The sequence below is a fragment of the Rutidosis leptorrhynchoides genome, chromosome 8 (genome assembly GCF_046630445.1).
Source record: "Rutidosis leptorrhynchoides isolate AG116_Rl617_1_P2 chromosome 8, CSIRO_AGI_Rlap_v1, whole genome shotgun sequence".
Lineage (NCBI taxonomy): Eukaryota > Viridiplantae > Streptophyta > Magnoliopsida > Asterales > Asteraceae > Rutidosis > Rutidosis leptorrhynchoides.
In genome coordinates, this window is record NC_092340.1 from 192,686,192 (window position 1) to 192,705,254 (window position 19,063).

The window sequence follows — 19,063 nt, forward strand, 5'->3', positions numbered from 1 at the left end:
TAAATAAATTAAAAAATTAAAAAATAAAAAAAAATAAAAATAACTCGTAAAAAGTAAAAGTCGACGCCATGAAAATGGTGGAACAAATTTCCATGGGTTTAAGTGTTGCCTGAGATTCGATTTAGGCTCTAAGCTACAGTCAAGTCGCCAATAAGTAGACGCTTGCTGATGGCTCCCGAAACAAAGCCATATCAAAAAAAAGGGGACCTTAGAGTGTTCTTCGGAGCACAAGGTGTATAAAGTAAAGCTGCCCTAAAGGAGCAAAAAGCATTTATGTCCATAAACAGATAAAAACACATCATAGCAAGCAAATCAAACAAATAAACCTACAAACATACATAAATCCATATCTACCCAAACCTACATAAACATACCAACGTACAATCATAGATACCTATCTGCAAGCATTCCTACATACGGGAAAACCTACAAACGCATACAAAGATAGAAAACATACATACATACGAATATACATACATCCAAACATAGAACCATACAAACATACATATAAATATACAAACATACAAATATACATACATACAATCCAAGGCATGCAGAAAAGCAAACAAGCGCACATCCAAACAAACAAACATACATAAACCTGCGAACAAACATAAATACATACATACAAACACGAACAACCATACAAACACAGGGAAACCAACACGCCCAAACCTACACAAACCAAGCATGGGTCAAAAAAAAAAAAAAAAAACCAACAAAGAACATAGTGACAGAAGACACCCACACAGACCCACAAACACACAAACAAACCAAACAACCTACTCGTCTATTCTAATTCTAGTCCTCCACACAGCCCTATCAGAGGTCATGTCCTCGGTCAATAAAAGATCCTTCAAGTCGAGCTTTATTCTATCCTCCCACCTACGCGTAGGTCTACCCCTTCTCCGTACACCATCAACCGTAAGTGCCTCGACCCTCTTAACAGGGGCAGTAGGAGGTCGTCTTCTCACATGTCGAAACCATCGAAGCCGTTCTTCTCTAAGCTTGTCGATGATGCTTCTAACTTTCAGGTTCTCCCTAAAAACACTATTTGGAATCATATCTAACATGGTTTTACCACATGTCCACCTAAGCATCCTCATCTCTGCCACTTCCATCCTCCTCTCTTCTACTTTCGTCGTTGGCCAACACTCCGATCCGTATAACATGGCAGGTCTAATTGCCACCTTGAAGAATTTACCTTTCAGCTTAAGGGGGATCTTCTTGTCGCATAAGACTCCAGTCGCTGCTCTCCACTTCAGCCACCCTACCTTAATTCGGTGCGACACATCTTCCTCTATCCTCCCCAATTTGTGGAGCACCGAGCCCAGGTATCTAAACGAAGTTTGTGGATGCAAGATTTGGTCTCCAATGCAGATGTTCACTCCATCACTTAGATCATCATCATTCCTATCAAAATCGCAACTAAGATATTCCATCTTATGTCTACTAATGAGTAGGCCATTACTTTCTAAGGCCATCCTCCATTACTCTAGTCTTCTATTAAGCTCTTCTTTAGAATCCGAAACAAGCACAATATCATCGGAAAAAATCAGGCACCAAGGGATGCACTCTTGTATCCCTCGAGAAATTTCATCAAGGATCAAAACGAATAGAAAAGGGCTAAGGGGCGATCTCTGATGCAGGCCTAATTGTATTGGGAAGACTTCAGTATTTCCCACCGGTGTATGAACACAAGACTTCACCCCTTCGTACATATCCCTAATAACATTAATTAACCTACTCGAGATACTTCTATCCTTAAGGGTCTTCCAAATCAAGTTTCGTGGCACGCAATCGTAGGCCTTTTCCAGGTCTAAGAAAACCATCTGTAGGTTCTTTTGCTTTTCTCTATACTTCTCCATAAGGTTCCTAATAATATGTATTGCCTCTATCAAAGAGTGCTTTGGAATGAAACCAAATTGGTTCTCCGAAACATTAGTTTAGCGTCGAAGTCTAGTCTCGATCACTTTCTCCCAAAGCTTCATAGTATGACTAAGTAATTTTATGCCTCTATAGTTACCGCAACATTGAGCATCCCCCTTGTTCTTATAGATGGGAATAGTCTCGCTCAGTCTCCATTCCATAGGCATTTTAGAGCTTCGAAACGTCTTGTTAAAAAGGCAAGTCAACCACCTAACACCAGCGTCGCCAAGGCACCGCCACGCCTCAATAGGGATCTGATCCGGTCCCACTGATTTATTTCTCCCCATCTTTTGTAGTGCCAATCTTACTTCCTCTTGGCTAATCCTCTCGCAATCCATGTCGTTATGGGATTGTTCTATAACAGCGTCTTGTAAGTCCTCGTGGCGCTCTGGTCTTCCCCCTACGAAGAGGGATGAGAAATACTCTTCCCATCTTTTCCTAATTTCGTCTTCCTTTACTAAAGTTTGACCAGCTTCATTTTTGATGAACTTTATGTTATCAAGATCCATGCGTCTTCGCTCCCTAGCTTTGGCTATCCTGTAAATATCATTAGCTCCCTCTTTGGAGTCAAGTTTCTTATACAGATCTTCATATGCCTTATCTTTTGCTTGGGCTACAACCTTCTTAGCTTCTCTTTTAGCTTCTTTATATCTCTCTTCCACCCTAATTCTATCCGTCTGAGTCCCCTCCCCACAAGTGATGAGCTCCCTAAACCTTAGTTGCTTAAGCGCAACTTTGCTTTGAACCTCGTCGCTGAACCACCATGATTCTCTAACAGTCCTATTGCCTCTACATGTACCTACAGCCACACCTAAGGCTTCCTTGGCTACCTCTCTAATGGTGGACGCTGAAATGTCCCGTTCTTATTGATTAAAAACATTGCATATTAATTGATTTCGTTGCGAGGTTTTGACCTCTATATGAGACGTTTTTCAAAGACTGCATTCATTTTAAAACAAACCATAACCTTTATTTCATCAATAAAGGTTTAAAAAGCTTTACGTAGATTATCAAATAATGATAATCTAAAATATCCTGTTTAAACGCGACCATTACATAATGGTTTACAATACAAATATGTTACAACAAAATAAGTTTCTTGAATATAGTTTTTACACAATATCATACAAGCATGGACTCCAAATCTCGTCCTTATTTAAGTATACGACAGCGGAAGCTCTTAATAATCACCTGAGAATAAACATGCTTAAAACGTCAACAAAAATGTTGGTGAGTTATAGGTTTAACCTATATATATCAAATCATAATAATAGACCACAAGATTTCATATTTCAATACACATCCCATACATAGAGATAAAAGTCATTCATATGGTGAACACCTGGTAACCGACATTAACAAGATGCATATATAAGAATATCCCCATCATTCCGGGACACCCTTCGGATATGATATAAATTTCGAAGTGCTAAAGCATCCGGTACTTTGGATGGGGTTTGTTAGGCCCAATAGATCTATCTTTAGGATTCGCGTCAATTAGGGTGTCTGTTCCCTAATTCTTAGATTACCAGACTTAATAAAAAGGGGCATATTCGATTTCGATAATTCAACCATAGAATGTAGTTTCACGTACTTGTGTCTATTTTGTAAATCATTTATAAAAGCTGCATGTATTCTCATCCCAAAAAATATTAGATTTTAAAAGTGGTACTATAACTCACTTTCACAGATTTTTACTTCGTCGGGAAGTAAGACTTGGCCACTGGTTGATTCACGAACCTATAACAATATATACATGTATATCAAAGTATGTTCAAAATATATTTACAACACTTTTAATATATTTTGATGTTTTAAGTTTATTAAGTCAGCTGTCCTCGTTAGTAACCTACAACTAGTTGTCCACAGTTAGATGTACAGAAATAAATCGATAAATATTATCTTGAATTATTCCACGACCCAGTGTATACGTATCTCAGTATTGATCACAACTCAAACTATATATATTTTGGAATCAACCTCAACCCTGTATAGCTAACTCCAACATTCACATATAGAGTGTCTATGGTTGTTCCGAAATATATATAGATGTGTCGACATGATAGGTCGAAACATTGTATACGTGTCTATGGTATCTCAAGATTACATAATATACAATACAAGTTGATTAAGTTATGGTTGGAATAGATTTGTTACCAATTTTCACGTAGCTAAAATGAGAAAAATTATCCAATTTGTTTTACCCATAACTTCTTCATTTTAAATCCGTTTTGAGTGAATCAAATTGCTATGGTTTCATATTGAACTCTATTTTATGAATCTAAATAGAAAAGTATAGGTTTATAGTCGGAAAAATAAGTTACAAGTCATTTTTGTAAAGGTAGTCATTTCAGTCGAAAGAACGACGTCTAGATGACCATTTTAGAAAACATACTTCCACTTTGAGTTTAACCATAATTTTTGGATATAGTTTCATGTTCATAATAAAAATCATTTTCTCAGAATAACAACTTTTAAATCAAAGTTTATCATAGTTTTTAATTAACTAACCCAAAACAGCCCGCGGTGTTACTACGACGGCGTAAATCCGGTTTTACGGTGTTTTTCGTGTTTCCAGGTTTTAAATCATTAAGTTAGCATATCATATAGATATAGAACATGTGTTTAGTTGATTTTAAAAGTCAAGTTAGAAGGATTAACTTTTGTTTGCGAACAAATTTAGAATTAACTAAACTATGTGTTAGTGATTACAAGTTTAAACCTTCGAATAAGATAGCTTTATATGTATGAATCGAATGATGTTATGAACATCATTACTACCTTAAGTTCCTTGGATAAACCTACTGGAAAAGAGAAAAATGGATCTAGCTTCAACGGATCCTTGGATGGCTCGAAGTTCTTGAAGCAGAATCATGACACGAAAATAAGTTCAAGTAAGATCATCACTTGAAATAAGATTGCCATAGTTATAGAAATTGAACCAAAGTTTGAATATGATTATTACCTTGTATTAGAATGATAACCTACTGTAAGAAACAAAGATTTCTTGAGGTTGGATGATCACCTTACAAGATTGGAAGTGAGCTAGCAAACTCGAAAGTATTCTTGATTTTTTGTAACTAGAACTTGTAGAATTTATGAAGAACACTTAGAACTTGAAGATAGAACTTGAGAGAGATCAATTAGATGAAGAAAATTGAAGAATGAAAATATTTGTAGGTGTTTTTGGTCGTTGGTGTATGGATTAGATATAAAGGATATGTAATTTTGTTTTCATGTAAATAAGTCATGAATGATTACTCATATTTTTGTAATTTAATGAGATATTTTATGCTAGTTGCCAAATGATGGTTCCTACATGTTTTAGGTGACTCACATGGGCTGCTAAGAGCTAATCATTGGAGTGTATATACCAATAGTACATACATCTAAAAGCTGTGTATTGTACGAGTACGAATACGGGTGCATACGAGTAGAATTGTTGATGAAACTGAACGAGGATGTAATTGTAAGCATTTTTATTAAGTAGAAGTATTTTGATAAGTGTCTTAAAGTCTTTCAAAAGTGTATGAATACATATTAAAACAATACATGTATATACATTTTAACTGAGTCGTTAAGTCATCGTTAGTCGTTACATGTAAATGTTGTTTTGAAACCTTTAGGTTAACGATCTTGTTGAATGTTGTTAACCCATTGTTTATTATAACAAATGAGATGTTAAATTGTTATATTATCATGATATTATGATATATAATATATCTTAGTATGATATATATACAGTTAAAGGTCGTTACAACGATAATCGTTACATATATGTCTCGTTTCGAAATCATTAAGTTAGTAGTCTTATTTTTACATATGTATTTTATAACAACCCTCATATTTCCATACCTGAATTGACTAATTTGACTATAGGGTTGTTATCCATACGAAATATATAATTAAATTTGACATTGATCAAATATTTATTTTTAGTCGACACTTTTTGTTAACTAAAGTTTACACTAATTATATAAAATAACTTTAGTTAATATTAATATTAATGTGTATTATATTTAAAACTATATGAAACATAATTATTAATTAAATGATAAGTTATTTTAATCATTATATATATATTTTTAGCTTATAAAAAAAATAAAAATAAAAAGAAATAAGATTTTTTTTTATAAATTAAATAATGTGCCCATGAATTTTGACTAAATATTTTCAAAAACAAAAACTTATTAAAAATATTTTTAACATGTTTTTATTATTTTGTCAAAATTGGCACCTTTATTTTATTTTTTTTTCTTTTCACCAACTATTTTTTACCTATAAATACATGGCTCCTCATTCATTTTTTCTTGCCAAACACAAAAACTTAAGTTATTCTCTCAAAACCTTGAAGAAAATTTGAGGTACTTTCTATTTTTATTAATTTTTTTCAATATTGTCATTTATATTTATATTTATTGTATATTCTTTGTAAAATTCGAAATTAATTATGTTTATATGTTATAATTAGTATTATAAGTATTATGATGCATAAAAATAATTTTGATAATTTATGGAATATTATTTATAATTAAATACGAATTATGTAGTGTTTAAACGTAAAAACAATGTAAAATTCGTAATAAATACTTTTAACCAAAAATAAAATATATATAATTTTTGATGAGTTTTTAAAACTTATATAGATCTGAAAAAATTATAAAAATAATTACTTGGGTCGAATTGATATTTATTATATAATTAAACTCTATTATTATGTAATTCAAAGGTAAATTAAGAATAAATATAAAAAAAAAAAAATTAAATAATTTTCTACAGGTTATTAGACTGATAGAAACTTATAAAAATTATAAAAATAATTATTTGGGTTTATTTAGTAATTATGTAGAATTAAAATTGTTTTGTGAATACATTAAGGGTAAAAACAAAAATAAATACAAAAATATAATAAAAACATTTTCTTAAATTTTTCTACTAATCTATATGATTAACTAAGACTATAAAAATTATGTATGTAATTTTTAGATATTTAATTTATTATTTACACATTTTTTGAATAATGTTCGATTAATAAAACACTATTATTTTTGAAGTAATTTAGGTATTTATTTAAAGGTAATTATATTTAATATGTATAAGACATACTAAGGTATAATAACTAAATATTAAATAAAACTTAGGTTATATTATCACATATATAATTATTAAGTACATTAATAATTCGTTGTGTGTATACACCTAAAGTGAAGGTTAATCAAAGATAATGTATAATTCATGTGAACTTCATCGCTACTCACGGTCGTAAGTGAATGATGTCTAGGTTGCCATTTATGGGTAAGCTTGTGGATCTCGAATGCCATGACTTAGATTCTGGTCAAGAATCCTGGGCCCCCGGTTACATCTGGTCATTCCTGACTTATTTGATAGCAACGAAGTTTGAGTAGAGTTGTACAACATCTTGCTAAAGATTAACCCGAACTTTCTAAAATTGGAAAATTACTATAAGTGGAAACTTTCCATAAATAGTAACCTTCCGAAAATGGAAATTCTTTAGTGAACCATTACTATCAATATAGTACTATATACTATTGTCTGTTAGGCAATGTCTGATCATACGTTCTATCTCTAGGTTGAGATCTCGATCACGTCCTTCCGTTTAATTCTTTCGTGTGCTACTAAGGTGAACTTCATAGCCCCACTTTTTACTGTTTCATAACTATTTTATAACTTTTGGGGTGAGACACATGCTTGCTTTATAACTGTTTTACGCTTAGACACAAGTACTAAATTGTTAACTATGCTGTCATGCTTTGATTCATGCTAAATCCCTACCGTAATATCGTCAATTGCTACGTTTAAATGCAAACTTAATTATTGTGAGTAGGCCTATTGAGAGTAACGTCTCTAACCATTCGACCGTTGGTCTTTGGTTACATAATAATGATTCCACGACACTGACAGTACAAGGTGTCATAGGGTAAACTTGTTTAGTAGCGATATTACAAAATGCAGCAACACTTTTAGATTGATATTTCTATATCAATCAACTTTAAACTAAATCTTGTGGTCTAAAACTTTGGATATTATTTATAAACCTATGAATTTCACTCAACTTTTTTGGTTGACACTTTAAGCGTGTTTTGTCTCAGGTGATGATTAAGCTAGCTGCTACTTGCTACTAGATGATTGATGTATGCTTTGCTGCTTGCATGGAGTCCATCATTCATATTTATCATTTTGTTTAAGACATTTTCCATTTACTGTACTCTTATGATGTAAAACTTTGAATAATGCTTCCGCTGTTTATTTAATAAATAAAACGTCTCATTTAGAGTCGTTCTCGCTTATACAACTGTGTTATGATATGATTGGTCACAATTACCCCTGGTCCATTTTGGGGGTGTGACAGATTGGTATAGAGCATGTTGTTGTAGAGAACCAGGATTGCATCTTATGTGTGCCTTATACAATTAGGTACCTTAGCAATGTAGGACTACAACTTCCTTTGACTATAGTGCCTTTAATTATTGCCTTTAACTGTTAAATGCTACACTATACTTTAGAAACTTTACTTATCTTAGAATGCCGAGCCAATCTAAGAACTCTGCTCATTCTCCTAAGTAGTATTCAATTCCGCCACCACATTTAAATGCGACACCGTTCTCGATATTCCTATGTCATTTATCATGGTTTTGTGTATTACATATGTATTACATGAAATATTATCCATGAATTTTTGAAACTCCTATATTTGTTACTATTCATACTCAAACGTATATAACTCCCTGTTATATCGCGTACCTATATGCTTTATGCCTTTATGCATCAGTTTGCGAACCGAAAAATGTCATTGAGTTATCGAGAATCTCAAAGACATTATAATGTCATCACTATTCATATTCATTACTTTCTTTGCTTTCTTGTTGTTTTGATCATTGAATTTTCCTGACGGATGACGTCTACGAAACTATAGAATAGAAAGCGTTTGGATTACTGATTTAAAGGATCCTATAGCTCAAGCCCTGGACCTGAATAGGACATTACGAATTGAAAATATTTAATCAAAAGATTATCAGATTACATACTTATCATCTAAACACGTCATACTACCATTATTAGAGTATAGACACATCATATCTTATTATATCTTATCGTATCTATCCCAATAATCTTTGTCTAACACTTTTCCTAAATTTCCTCCGTAAATTACGGAAATCTTTTTGCTACATATACATATTCAAGGAGATGAATATATCATCCAGTATTCAACACTAATCTCATATCAAACCCTAAATCAAATCACATAATATGGATTTCTCAACCGATTCCTCGAGCTCCAATGGCAGCGTAACCGGAACAAACGAACCAATCAGCCATCATCTATTTTGGATGAATTGGGAATGGGTTCGTAGTAAACTTAATCAATGGAGACAAGAAGAAGGTAATCCCTTCCACCAACCGAATTCACCTCTTGGTGAAGAACCTGAAGCACTTACCGGTGAACCTGTTCGGAACACTATTTTCACCCTCATTTCCAGGATATCCCGTCACGAATATATAATATCTAGAATTTCAGATCTTATTCATCCCCTTGTCCGAACTGCCAATCATCCCGGAATAATAGAAAAAGTCAACGAGCTTCGCGCTCGAGTAGTGGCTTTGGAAAATATGGTGCAAAACCTAGGAGCACCAGCAGCAGCACCAGCAGCATAACCAGCACCACCAGTACCATCAGCATCACCGCCAACAGCATCAGCTTCACCAATAACAACATCTGCATTCCACGCCTCAACATCACACTCAGTACCTCAAACATTAACATCATACGCCCCATAGATACCAAGGAATATTAGTAATAATGAGTTAAGATGTATTGACTCATTCTTTCTGAAGAATTATATATGTATACTTTATATATATATGGTTTGGAACAATAATAAATCTTTTCGTACTAAGCTATTACGTGTAAATCTTAACTAGTATGTACTACTTGGTTAATTCATATCACTAATATGCTATAATGTACATCCTTATTTAATGACTTAATGATCGTTAATCACTGCTTCAGCACAATAAACTCCATTTCATAATAAATTAAGTGTATTATTCAAATACATTTCTGATTTTACACTTCCATTTTCGATGTACTCGAAACTTTTTAGAAAACATTATTCGTGTCTTGTGAATTTCACAAGAATTCCACGAGCACCAACATCATATACCAAGGTATATCAATAACAATGAACGATGAAGTATTGATTCATAACTCCATTAAAGAAATATTCCGCGATGATTATGTAATCTCTCAAGTTTTGAAGATTATTTATTCTTGTTCCAACCGCAAATCAAATGATTTTAATATTATATTAACTCATTAAATCTATATTATATTTGAAGAATACATATATGAACGTATATCTCCATAAAGATTGTAATTAAAGTTCTTTTGTACAAACTGTTAATTGTGAAAATATTTTAACGGGTAGGTAATACCCGAGAAATATTTATATCTCACATTAATATGTTACACCGTACATTCTTCAATTCTGATTCAACAGTCATTAACTATACTACTTACATCCACATATGTATCCGTTCACTAAAGAACAACCATTTTCATACAAATTCAAATACGTATTCTGATTTTGACATATCGGAATTTAAGTAAAACTTTAGCAAGTGTTATCTTCTTAAAGATCACTACATTCATGAATTATATTCATTCGTATTCTATGATGAATTATCACATCAAACCACCGAACTTACCATTCCTTACTTTTGAAAATCACAAACATTTCTTCGTCAACTGTTAGATCCATTGATGGATGCATCTTACGCTTAAACACTTCAAATTCAAAATTTTTGAAAACATCCTTTGAATCTTGACGATCACAATCAGCGTTCAATCATCTAAAAATGAAATTTCTTGAAACCATCACGGATTGATAACCGATGAATCAAATATGGCTGCATTAAATGCAGAGGAAACAACAAAATTGTAGATGGTCTCAATGGCCAAAAGTTTGATAATAAAGAATGGTACGTTGGAAAAGCTCAAAAGAAAATTTGGAACTGAAAAACGGATTGAGCTAATCATGGAGGAGACCAAGGACAAATACAAGGACCAAACCCTATATTCAAAGAATCCAAGTAATTCTGGATCCGATGAAATCTTTAGAGAATATCTTGCTCCGAAGTTATGTTAAAAGCTTGCGTAAAATTTTTCTTCATCAACCTTCGAACTTAGAAATTCCAAAATGTCGTTATAAATATCCTCTATATTTCTGAAGATATTTTCATAACGATTCTTGTCCACAATTAAGTATCTCTTTGCGATATCTTTATAAAGGAAACTATTTTAGTTTCTATATTCAGTAAAATTCAAGTTTAAATTATAAATGTTTTGAAGAAATGTTGGAAATTGAAGCATGAGTTAGAATAATATAATGACGTCAGGCCAACGTGATTATATTACAGTAAGTCATGCTAAATTTTTAATGGAAGATGATGATTCATAGACTTTATAATCATTATTTGCCATGTTACACGACTCTTACATTCTACTTAATCTCTGAACATATCAAGAACATATATTCTTGATAGTTCTATCCTCAGTAATTCTGGTAATTTACCAAATCAAATCGTGATATTACGCTTAGAACATTAGGTTCATTCGAAACTTCATACCTACAAATTCTGGACCATTACTCGCTTAACTTAGAGTCGAGAGCAGAATAAAAAGGTAAAGAGCTCCGACATATAAGTGAAAATACAAAGCCCGATAACAACACGGAAATTACAAATCGTGTATATCAATGCGTATAGCAACATAAAGACACGGGAGAATTAAAAACACTATAACCCCAAGAGCATAGTAGAAGTAAACAGATTCCTCTGGTGGTAAAAGAAAAAGAAGCATGACTGCATATATGGTCAATATAATAACAAATATCAATACGGGATTGAGCATATTAACAAATCTTTTGGAAGTATGAATCTAGGAAGAAAGTATAGAAGTGGTGAAGATAATGAAACGGAAGAAACTAATTTATAGCAAAATTTCCAAACACAACAATCGAGGCAATTCACCGCATTTAATCAAAGAAATCCCAAAATTCCGTAAATACCGGATAATCAAATCTTATAGATTACGAAGATTTCCTTTAATCCCTTGAATTTCGGAAATCAATCGTGACTACGTCAAAAGTTAAGGCGAACATTTAATTTTCTCATTCACTCTTTTACGATAGCTTCGTTTATACGCTTCCTATAATCGAATCGTTTTATCCATATTATTAAATAGTGATAAAACATTATTTTTCAACTCATATTCATCATTAAGATATTCTTGTTGTAAACAATGATAATCTCTATCAAATTTCATGAATATGATTTCACGAACTCCTCTCTGTCTTATCTGCCCCAATATTGTGGCATAAACGCTCAAGGTTTTAAATGAGCACAATATTATTCATAACATATTTCATGTATCTAATTTACTGAAATGACTTGTAAAACATCATCATTTTGAATGATCTCCGCATTAATAATAAAATGCACTTCGTAGAAGAACTTGTAGAAATTATGGTTTGTATGATTTTAATTCTTGAAACAGAACAATATTCTATCCGTTGGAATTCACGCAAGGCCCCGAGCATACCTGGGAACGTGAAAACCAAATAAAACGTAAATATCCTCGTCTATGTACGAACAACACCGATTAATGGAAACAACTAAATTTCGGGACAAAATTTCTTTTAACGGGTAGGTACTATAACAACCCTCATATTTCCATACCTGAATTGACTAATTTGACTATAGGGTTGTTATCCATACGTAATATATAATTAAATTTGACATTGATCAAATATTTATTTTTAGTCGACACTTTTTGTTAACTAAAGTTTACACGAATTATATAAAATAACTTTAGTTAATATTGATATTAATGCGTATTATATTTAAAACTATATGAAACATAATTATTAATTAAATGATAAGTTATTTTAATCATTATATATATATTTTTAGCTTATAAAAAAAATAAAAATAAAAAGAAATAAGATTTTTTTTTATAAATTAAATAATGAGCCCATGAATTTTGACTAAATATTTTCAAAAACAAAAACTTATTAAAAACATTTTTAACATATTTTTATTATTTTGTCAAAATTGGCACCTTTATTTTATTATTTTATTTTCTTTTCACCAACCGTTTTTTACCTATAAATACATGGCTCCTCATTCATTTTTTCTTGCCAAACACAAAAACTTAAGTTATTCTCTCAAAACCTTGAAGAAAATTTGAGGTACTTTCTATTTTTATTAATTTTTTTCAATATTGTCATTTATATTTATATTTATTGTATATTCTTTGTAAAATTCGAAATTAATTATGTTTATATGTTATAATTAGTATTATAAGTGTTATGATGCATAAAAATAATTTTGATAATTTATGGAATATTATTTATAATTAAATACGAATTATGTAGTGTTTAAACGTAAAAACAATGTAAAATTCATAATAAATACTTTTAACCAAAAATAAAATATATATAATTTTTTTTTGAGTTTTTAAAACTTATATAGATCTGAAAAAATTATAAAAATAATTACTTGGGTCGAATTGGTATTTATTATATAATTAAACTCTATTATTATGTAATTCGAAGGTAAATTAAGAATAAATATAAAATAATAAAAAAAAATAAATATTTTTCTACAGGTTATTAGAATGATAGAAACTTATAAAAATTATAAAAATAATTATTTGGGTTTATTTAGTAATTATGTAGAATTAAAATTGTTTTGTGAATACATTAAGGGTAAAAACAAAAATAAATACAAAAATATAATAAAAACGTTTTCTTAAATTTTTCTACTAATCTATATGATTAACTAAGACTATAAAAATTATGTATTTAATTTTTAGATATTTAATTTATTATTTAGACATTTTTTGAATAATGTTCGATTAATAAAACACTATTATTTTTGAAGTAATTTAGGTATTTATTTAAAGGTAATTATATTTAATATATATAAGACATACTAAGGTATAATAACTAAATATTAAATAAAACTTAGGTTATATTATCATATATATAATTATTAAGTACATTAATAATTCGTTGTGTGTATACACCTAAAGTGAAGGTTAATCAAAGATAATGTATAATTCATGTGAACTTCATCGCTACTCACGGTAGTAAGTGAATGATGTCTAGGTTGCCATTTATGGATAAGCTTGTGGATCTCGAATGCCATGACTTAGATTCTGGTCAAGAATCCTGGGCCCCCGGTTACATCTGGTCATTCCTGACTTATTTGATAGCAACGAAGTTTGAGTAGAGTTGTACAACATCTTGCTAAAGATTAACCCGAACTTTCTAAAATTGGAAAATTACTATAAGTGGAAACTTTCCATAAATAGTAACCTTCCGAAAATGGAAATTCTTTAGTGAACCATTACTATCAATATAGTACTATATACTATTGTCTGTTAGGCAATGTCTGATCATACGTTCTATCTCTAGGTTGAGATCTCGGTCACGTCCTTCCGTTCAATTCTTTCGTGTGCTACTAAGGTGAACTTCATAGCCCCACTTTTTACTGTTTCATAACTGTTTTATAACTTTTGGGGTGAGACACATGCTTGCTTTATAACTGTTTTACGCTTAGACACAAGTACTAAATTGTTAAGTATGCTGTCATGCTTTGATTCATGCTAAATCCCTACCGTAATATCGTCAATTGCTACGTTTAAATGCAAACTTAATTATTGTGAGTAGGCCTATTGAGAGTAACGACTCTAACCATTCGACCGTTGGTCTTTGGTTACATAATAATGATTCCACGACACTGACAGTACAAGGTGTCATAGGGTAAACTTGTTTAGTAGCGATATTACAAAATGCAGCAACACTTTTAGATTGATATTTCTATATCAATCAACTTTAAACTAAATCTTGTGGTCTAAAACTTTGGATATTATTTATAAACCTATGAATTTCACTCAACCTTTTTGGTTGACACTTTAAGCGTGTTTTGTCTCAGGTGATGATTGAGCTAGTTGCTACTTGCTACTAGATGATTGATGTATGCTTTGCTGCTTGCATGGAGTCCATCATTCATATTTATCATTTTGTTTAAGACATTTTCCATTTACTGTACTCTTATGATGTAAAACTTTGAATAATGCTTCCGCTGTTTATTTAATAAATAAAACGTCTCATTTAGAGTCGTTCTCGCTTATACAACTGTGTTATGATATGATTGGTCACAATTACCCCTGGTCCATTTTGGGGGTGTGACATATTTCATTGTTAATACACTTAATAATATATTTACTTATCATTTAACATAATTAACCAAGTGTATCAATATCTTAATATGATTCATATGTACCTAGTAAGACGTTGTTATAACGATAATCGTTATATATATCGTTTTCGAGTTTCTTAAATTAATAGTCTCATTTTTATGTATATAACTCATTGTTAAAATACCTAATGAGATACATACTTATAATAAAATCATGTTAACTATATATATAACCATATATATGTCATCGTATAGTTTTTACAAATTTTAACGTTCGTGAATCACCGGTCAACTTGGGTGGTCAATTGTCTATATGAAATCTATTTCAATTAATTAAGTCTTAACAAGTTTGATTGCTTAACATGTTGGAAAACACTTAATCATGTAAATAACAATTTCATTTAATATATATATAAACATGGAAAAGTTCGGGTCACTACAGACGCCAGACAGTTCCACATCTGATCTGCGTCATCATTGGATACCATTTCCAATTATGCATCAACTCTACCTACCACCGATGTTTTAAAGGTCTCTGCCTTCTCTCCGTTCAACTTCTTCCACAAGATCTTAGGTTGGACTTGTCTCGCACTCTTGGTGGCCCGTCTCTAGAGAACCAAATCCATGACTAACAGTCTGTGCTGAGAGGAGCATGTCAAGGCAGTCAGGACCTTACAGTCTCCACAAGTCCTAAGATCCCCTTTGCGAATTAACAGATAGTCAATCTGGGTACTATGACCCCCGCTATGAAAAGTTGCTAACTGAGCATCCCGCTTCTTGAAAAACGAATTCACAACTGCCAAATCGTGGGCAACAGCGAATTCAAGAATAGAGAGTCCTTCCTCATTTCTAACTCCGTACCCAAAACCCCCGTGGACTCCCGCATATCCCTCTACATCAGTTCCTATATGGCCATTGAGATCTCCACCAATAAGTAATCAATGGTCCGAAGGGCACATCCTCACAACCTCGTCTAGCGATTCCCAGAAGTGTCTCTTTTCAGCATCTCCTCGGCCCGCATGAGGTGCGTAAGCGCAAATGACCGTGTAAGTCACCTCCTGAATTACCAACCTAACCGACATAATCCTGTCGCTTCGTCTACCCACATCCACAACATACTCGTTATAGGATGGGCCAATAATGATTCCTACCCCATTCCTAGCTACTCTCGATCCCGAGAACCACAACTTGTAGTCATTGATCCTAGCCGCCCCTCGACCTTTCCATCTAGTCTCTTGGACGCACAAAATGTCCACTCTGCATTCACGTAAAGTCTCGACAAGTTCATACCGCTTGCCGGTCAATGTTCCCACATTCCAACTACCCACTCTAATCCTACCCGGCCTCGCTAACCTATTGCCGCTACTAGGCCCTATAAACCTACCCGCCCCTGAGCTAGAAGGACATGACCTCAAGTAACCAGAAGAACGTCTAGAGTCTATCTTACCAAAAGACAAGTAGCTAGTAGTAAAATAAAAAAGTAATAAAAACAAGAAAAAAATAGTAGTATGTAAATAATAATCTGCTCGATCACAGATTATAGTAGTATGTAAAAAAATGATGGTGGTTGTGATTATGATTTAAAGTGGTTTTGGTGCTCAGCAAACAAGAAAAAAAATAAAAGTATGTAGGAAGGTAATAGTTGATCGAGCATCCAGACACATATATATCACTTATATATACTACTACTAGGAATTTTTAATATCATATAATCATATAATAATAATTATATTATAATATAATAAAGAAACAATTAAGTCGTGATTTGAAACAGGGAAGCCACCTTTGGTTTGTTTGATTCTACCGACATTTTTACACATTTTTACACAGTGTTTAATCCTGCCCCGTTGTTTATTAGTGGCGAATAAAAGTCTTCAGAAAAGTTTCAAATTTTTAGATTGACTATAATTATTTATTTTGATCATTATGGTATAAAATTCGAGCATTAACTATTAAATAAAAATTACATTAATTATTCACTCCCAACCCCAAGTAAAATATAAAAAGTTTTAAAATTTGACAAACAACATCTAAACATATTATTAATAAGCGTAAAATTTATAAAACTCATTTTCGAATCATCGTTTATTTTTAAAAAATACATAAGTTTAAATTTAACTTGCTTAATATCAATCGAAACATCAAACGAGTATTACAATCATTTAATATTTATTTTTAATATACTTTATTTATATATAGAGATATATTTTAAATAATAATTATTATAATATCCTATTTTTTTATTTTATTAAATCTTTAATAACAACAACATATATATAATACTTCAAATTATATTTCGAATTGTTATTTATATATACATACACACATATCTATTTACAATTAATTGTTCGTGAATCGTCGAAACTGGTCGAGGTTAAATGAATATACGAAAATAGTTCAAAAATTTTGAGACGCAACATAACGGACTTTGTTTATCGTGTCGGAAACATATAAAGATTAAGTTTAAATTTGGTCGGAAATTTCCGGGTCGTCACATAACATCACGATGTTATGTACATATAGTATTAACAAATCACCTATAGCCTCATTAATTCGCACGCGGCGAAACAAATTCGTATTTTGCCCATAGCATCACCAAATCGCACATAGCCCCATATGTTCGCACGAAGCAATTCAATATCGCATATAGCATCATAATTTCGCACATAGCATCACCAAATCGCACATGGCCCCATACGCACGAAGCATTTCAGTATCACACATAGCATCATAATTTCGCACGAAGCATCATAATTTCGCACATAGCCCCATAAGTTCGCACGAAGCATTTCAATATTGCACATAGCATCATAAGTTCGCACAACGCATTTCAATGTCGCACATAGCATCATAATTCTTTCTTAGTCAATACCAGGTTATCATAACTCAAATCACACACATTAAACATATAATATCCTAAATCCCGAGAGACATATATAACCATAAGCTATAACAAGAATTTAAACATGCATTTAACAAGTAAATTTGTACTCACCTTGATTTCCAAATGAGCTAGGTACTTCTGCTCCAAATTCACTTGATGTTATTTCACAATGAGACTAAAAATCCATACTTAATCATTTACATATTCACGGTGAGACTAAAAATACCAAGTGTTCTTATAATTCATCTTGGACTCAAATGCGTTTCTCCCAAATGATTTCATCCCTTTATAAGATGGGATCACCCTTTACAAGGGTTTCACTATATTACACTTTTTAAATAGGTACTTTTACATATCATAACCTCTATATAATCATGAGCCCAACTTTTAACAATTTTTCTAGTACAAGACCGTCATCACCCATAACCATGAGTGGTAGAACACCAATTGAAACTTTTACTAGTTTTTACATCAAAAATATATCTTCATTTAACTCTATAACCATCTTAAACATCAACAAGATTAATTACCTCAATTAGGGTTCTTGAGAAACCCCAAAATTCTTTCAATCAAAGCAAAAGATGATGAGTAGAAATTTGATGAAGAAATTTGGAGTCTTTTCCGTATTATCATTCATAACACACAAGACGACATGAAACCAAATTTCTTGATTTCGGTTAGTAGATTTACCCACACATTGTTGGTGTATTTGCCTTTTGAAGATGTTCCAACAAAACTGGAACCGAAACTGGAAACTTATGATTGTGAGTGACCCATTATAGAATTAGTAGCAAAGAAATAGATAATTACGAGTAGTATATAAATCGGAGTCAATTCTCACACACTACTTTTTTATTCATGTACATTTTTGTCTAAACTCACAGTTATGTCCCTAGATTAATTTAGGGAGTTAAACTTATATTATTATTATAAGTATAATTAAGGATAAAATAGGTAATTAGG

At 31.8% G+C, this 19,063-nt stretch overlaps 1 protein-coding gene across 1 annotated transcript; it reads right to left on the reverse strand.

Moving 5' to 3' along the window:
* Positions 1-384: 384 nt before the first annotated feature.
* On the reverse strand, positions 385-18,068 carry LOC139863985 (uncharacterized). The gene is made up of 7 exons (XM_071852579.1): positions 17,893-18,068; positions 16,185-16,677; positions 15,893-16,106; positions 2,027-2,776; positions 662-675; positions 542-601; positions 385-426 (listed from the first exon to the last, which is right to left on the reverse strand). The coding sequence occupies exons 1-7, from the start codon at positions 18,066-18,068 to the stop codon at positions 385-387; spliced, it is 1,749 nt and encodes a 582-aa protein (XP_071708680.1).
* Between the last annotated feature and the right edge of the window lie 995 nt (positions 18,069-19,063).

Bases quoted from the DNA above. Each gene is read 5' to 3' on its own strand.
- LOC139863985 (XM_071852579.1), bottom strand. From the start codon at position 18,068: ATGATGCTATGTGCGACATTGAAATGCGTTGTGCGAACTTATGATGCT. The intron at 16,107-16,184 runs GTTGTGAGGATG...ACTGATGTAGAG, and splicing joins TCTGGGAATCGCTAGACGAG to GGATATGCGGGAGTCCACGG. The intron at 427-541 runs GTATGTATGTAT...ATGCGTTTGTAG, and splicing joins TTTTCTGCATGCCTTGGATT to GTTTTCCCGTATGTAGGAAT.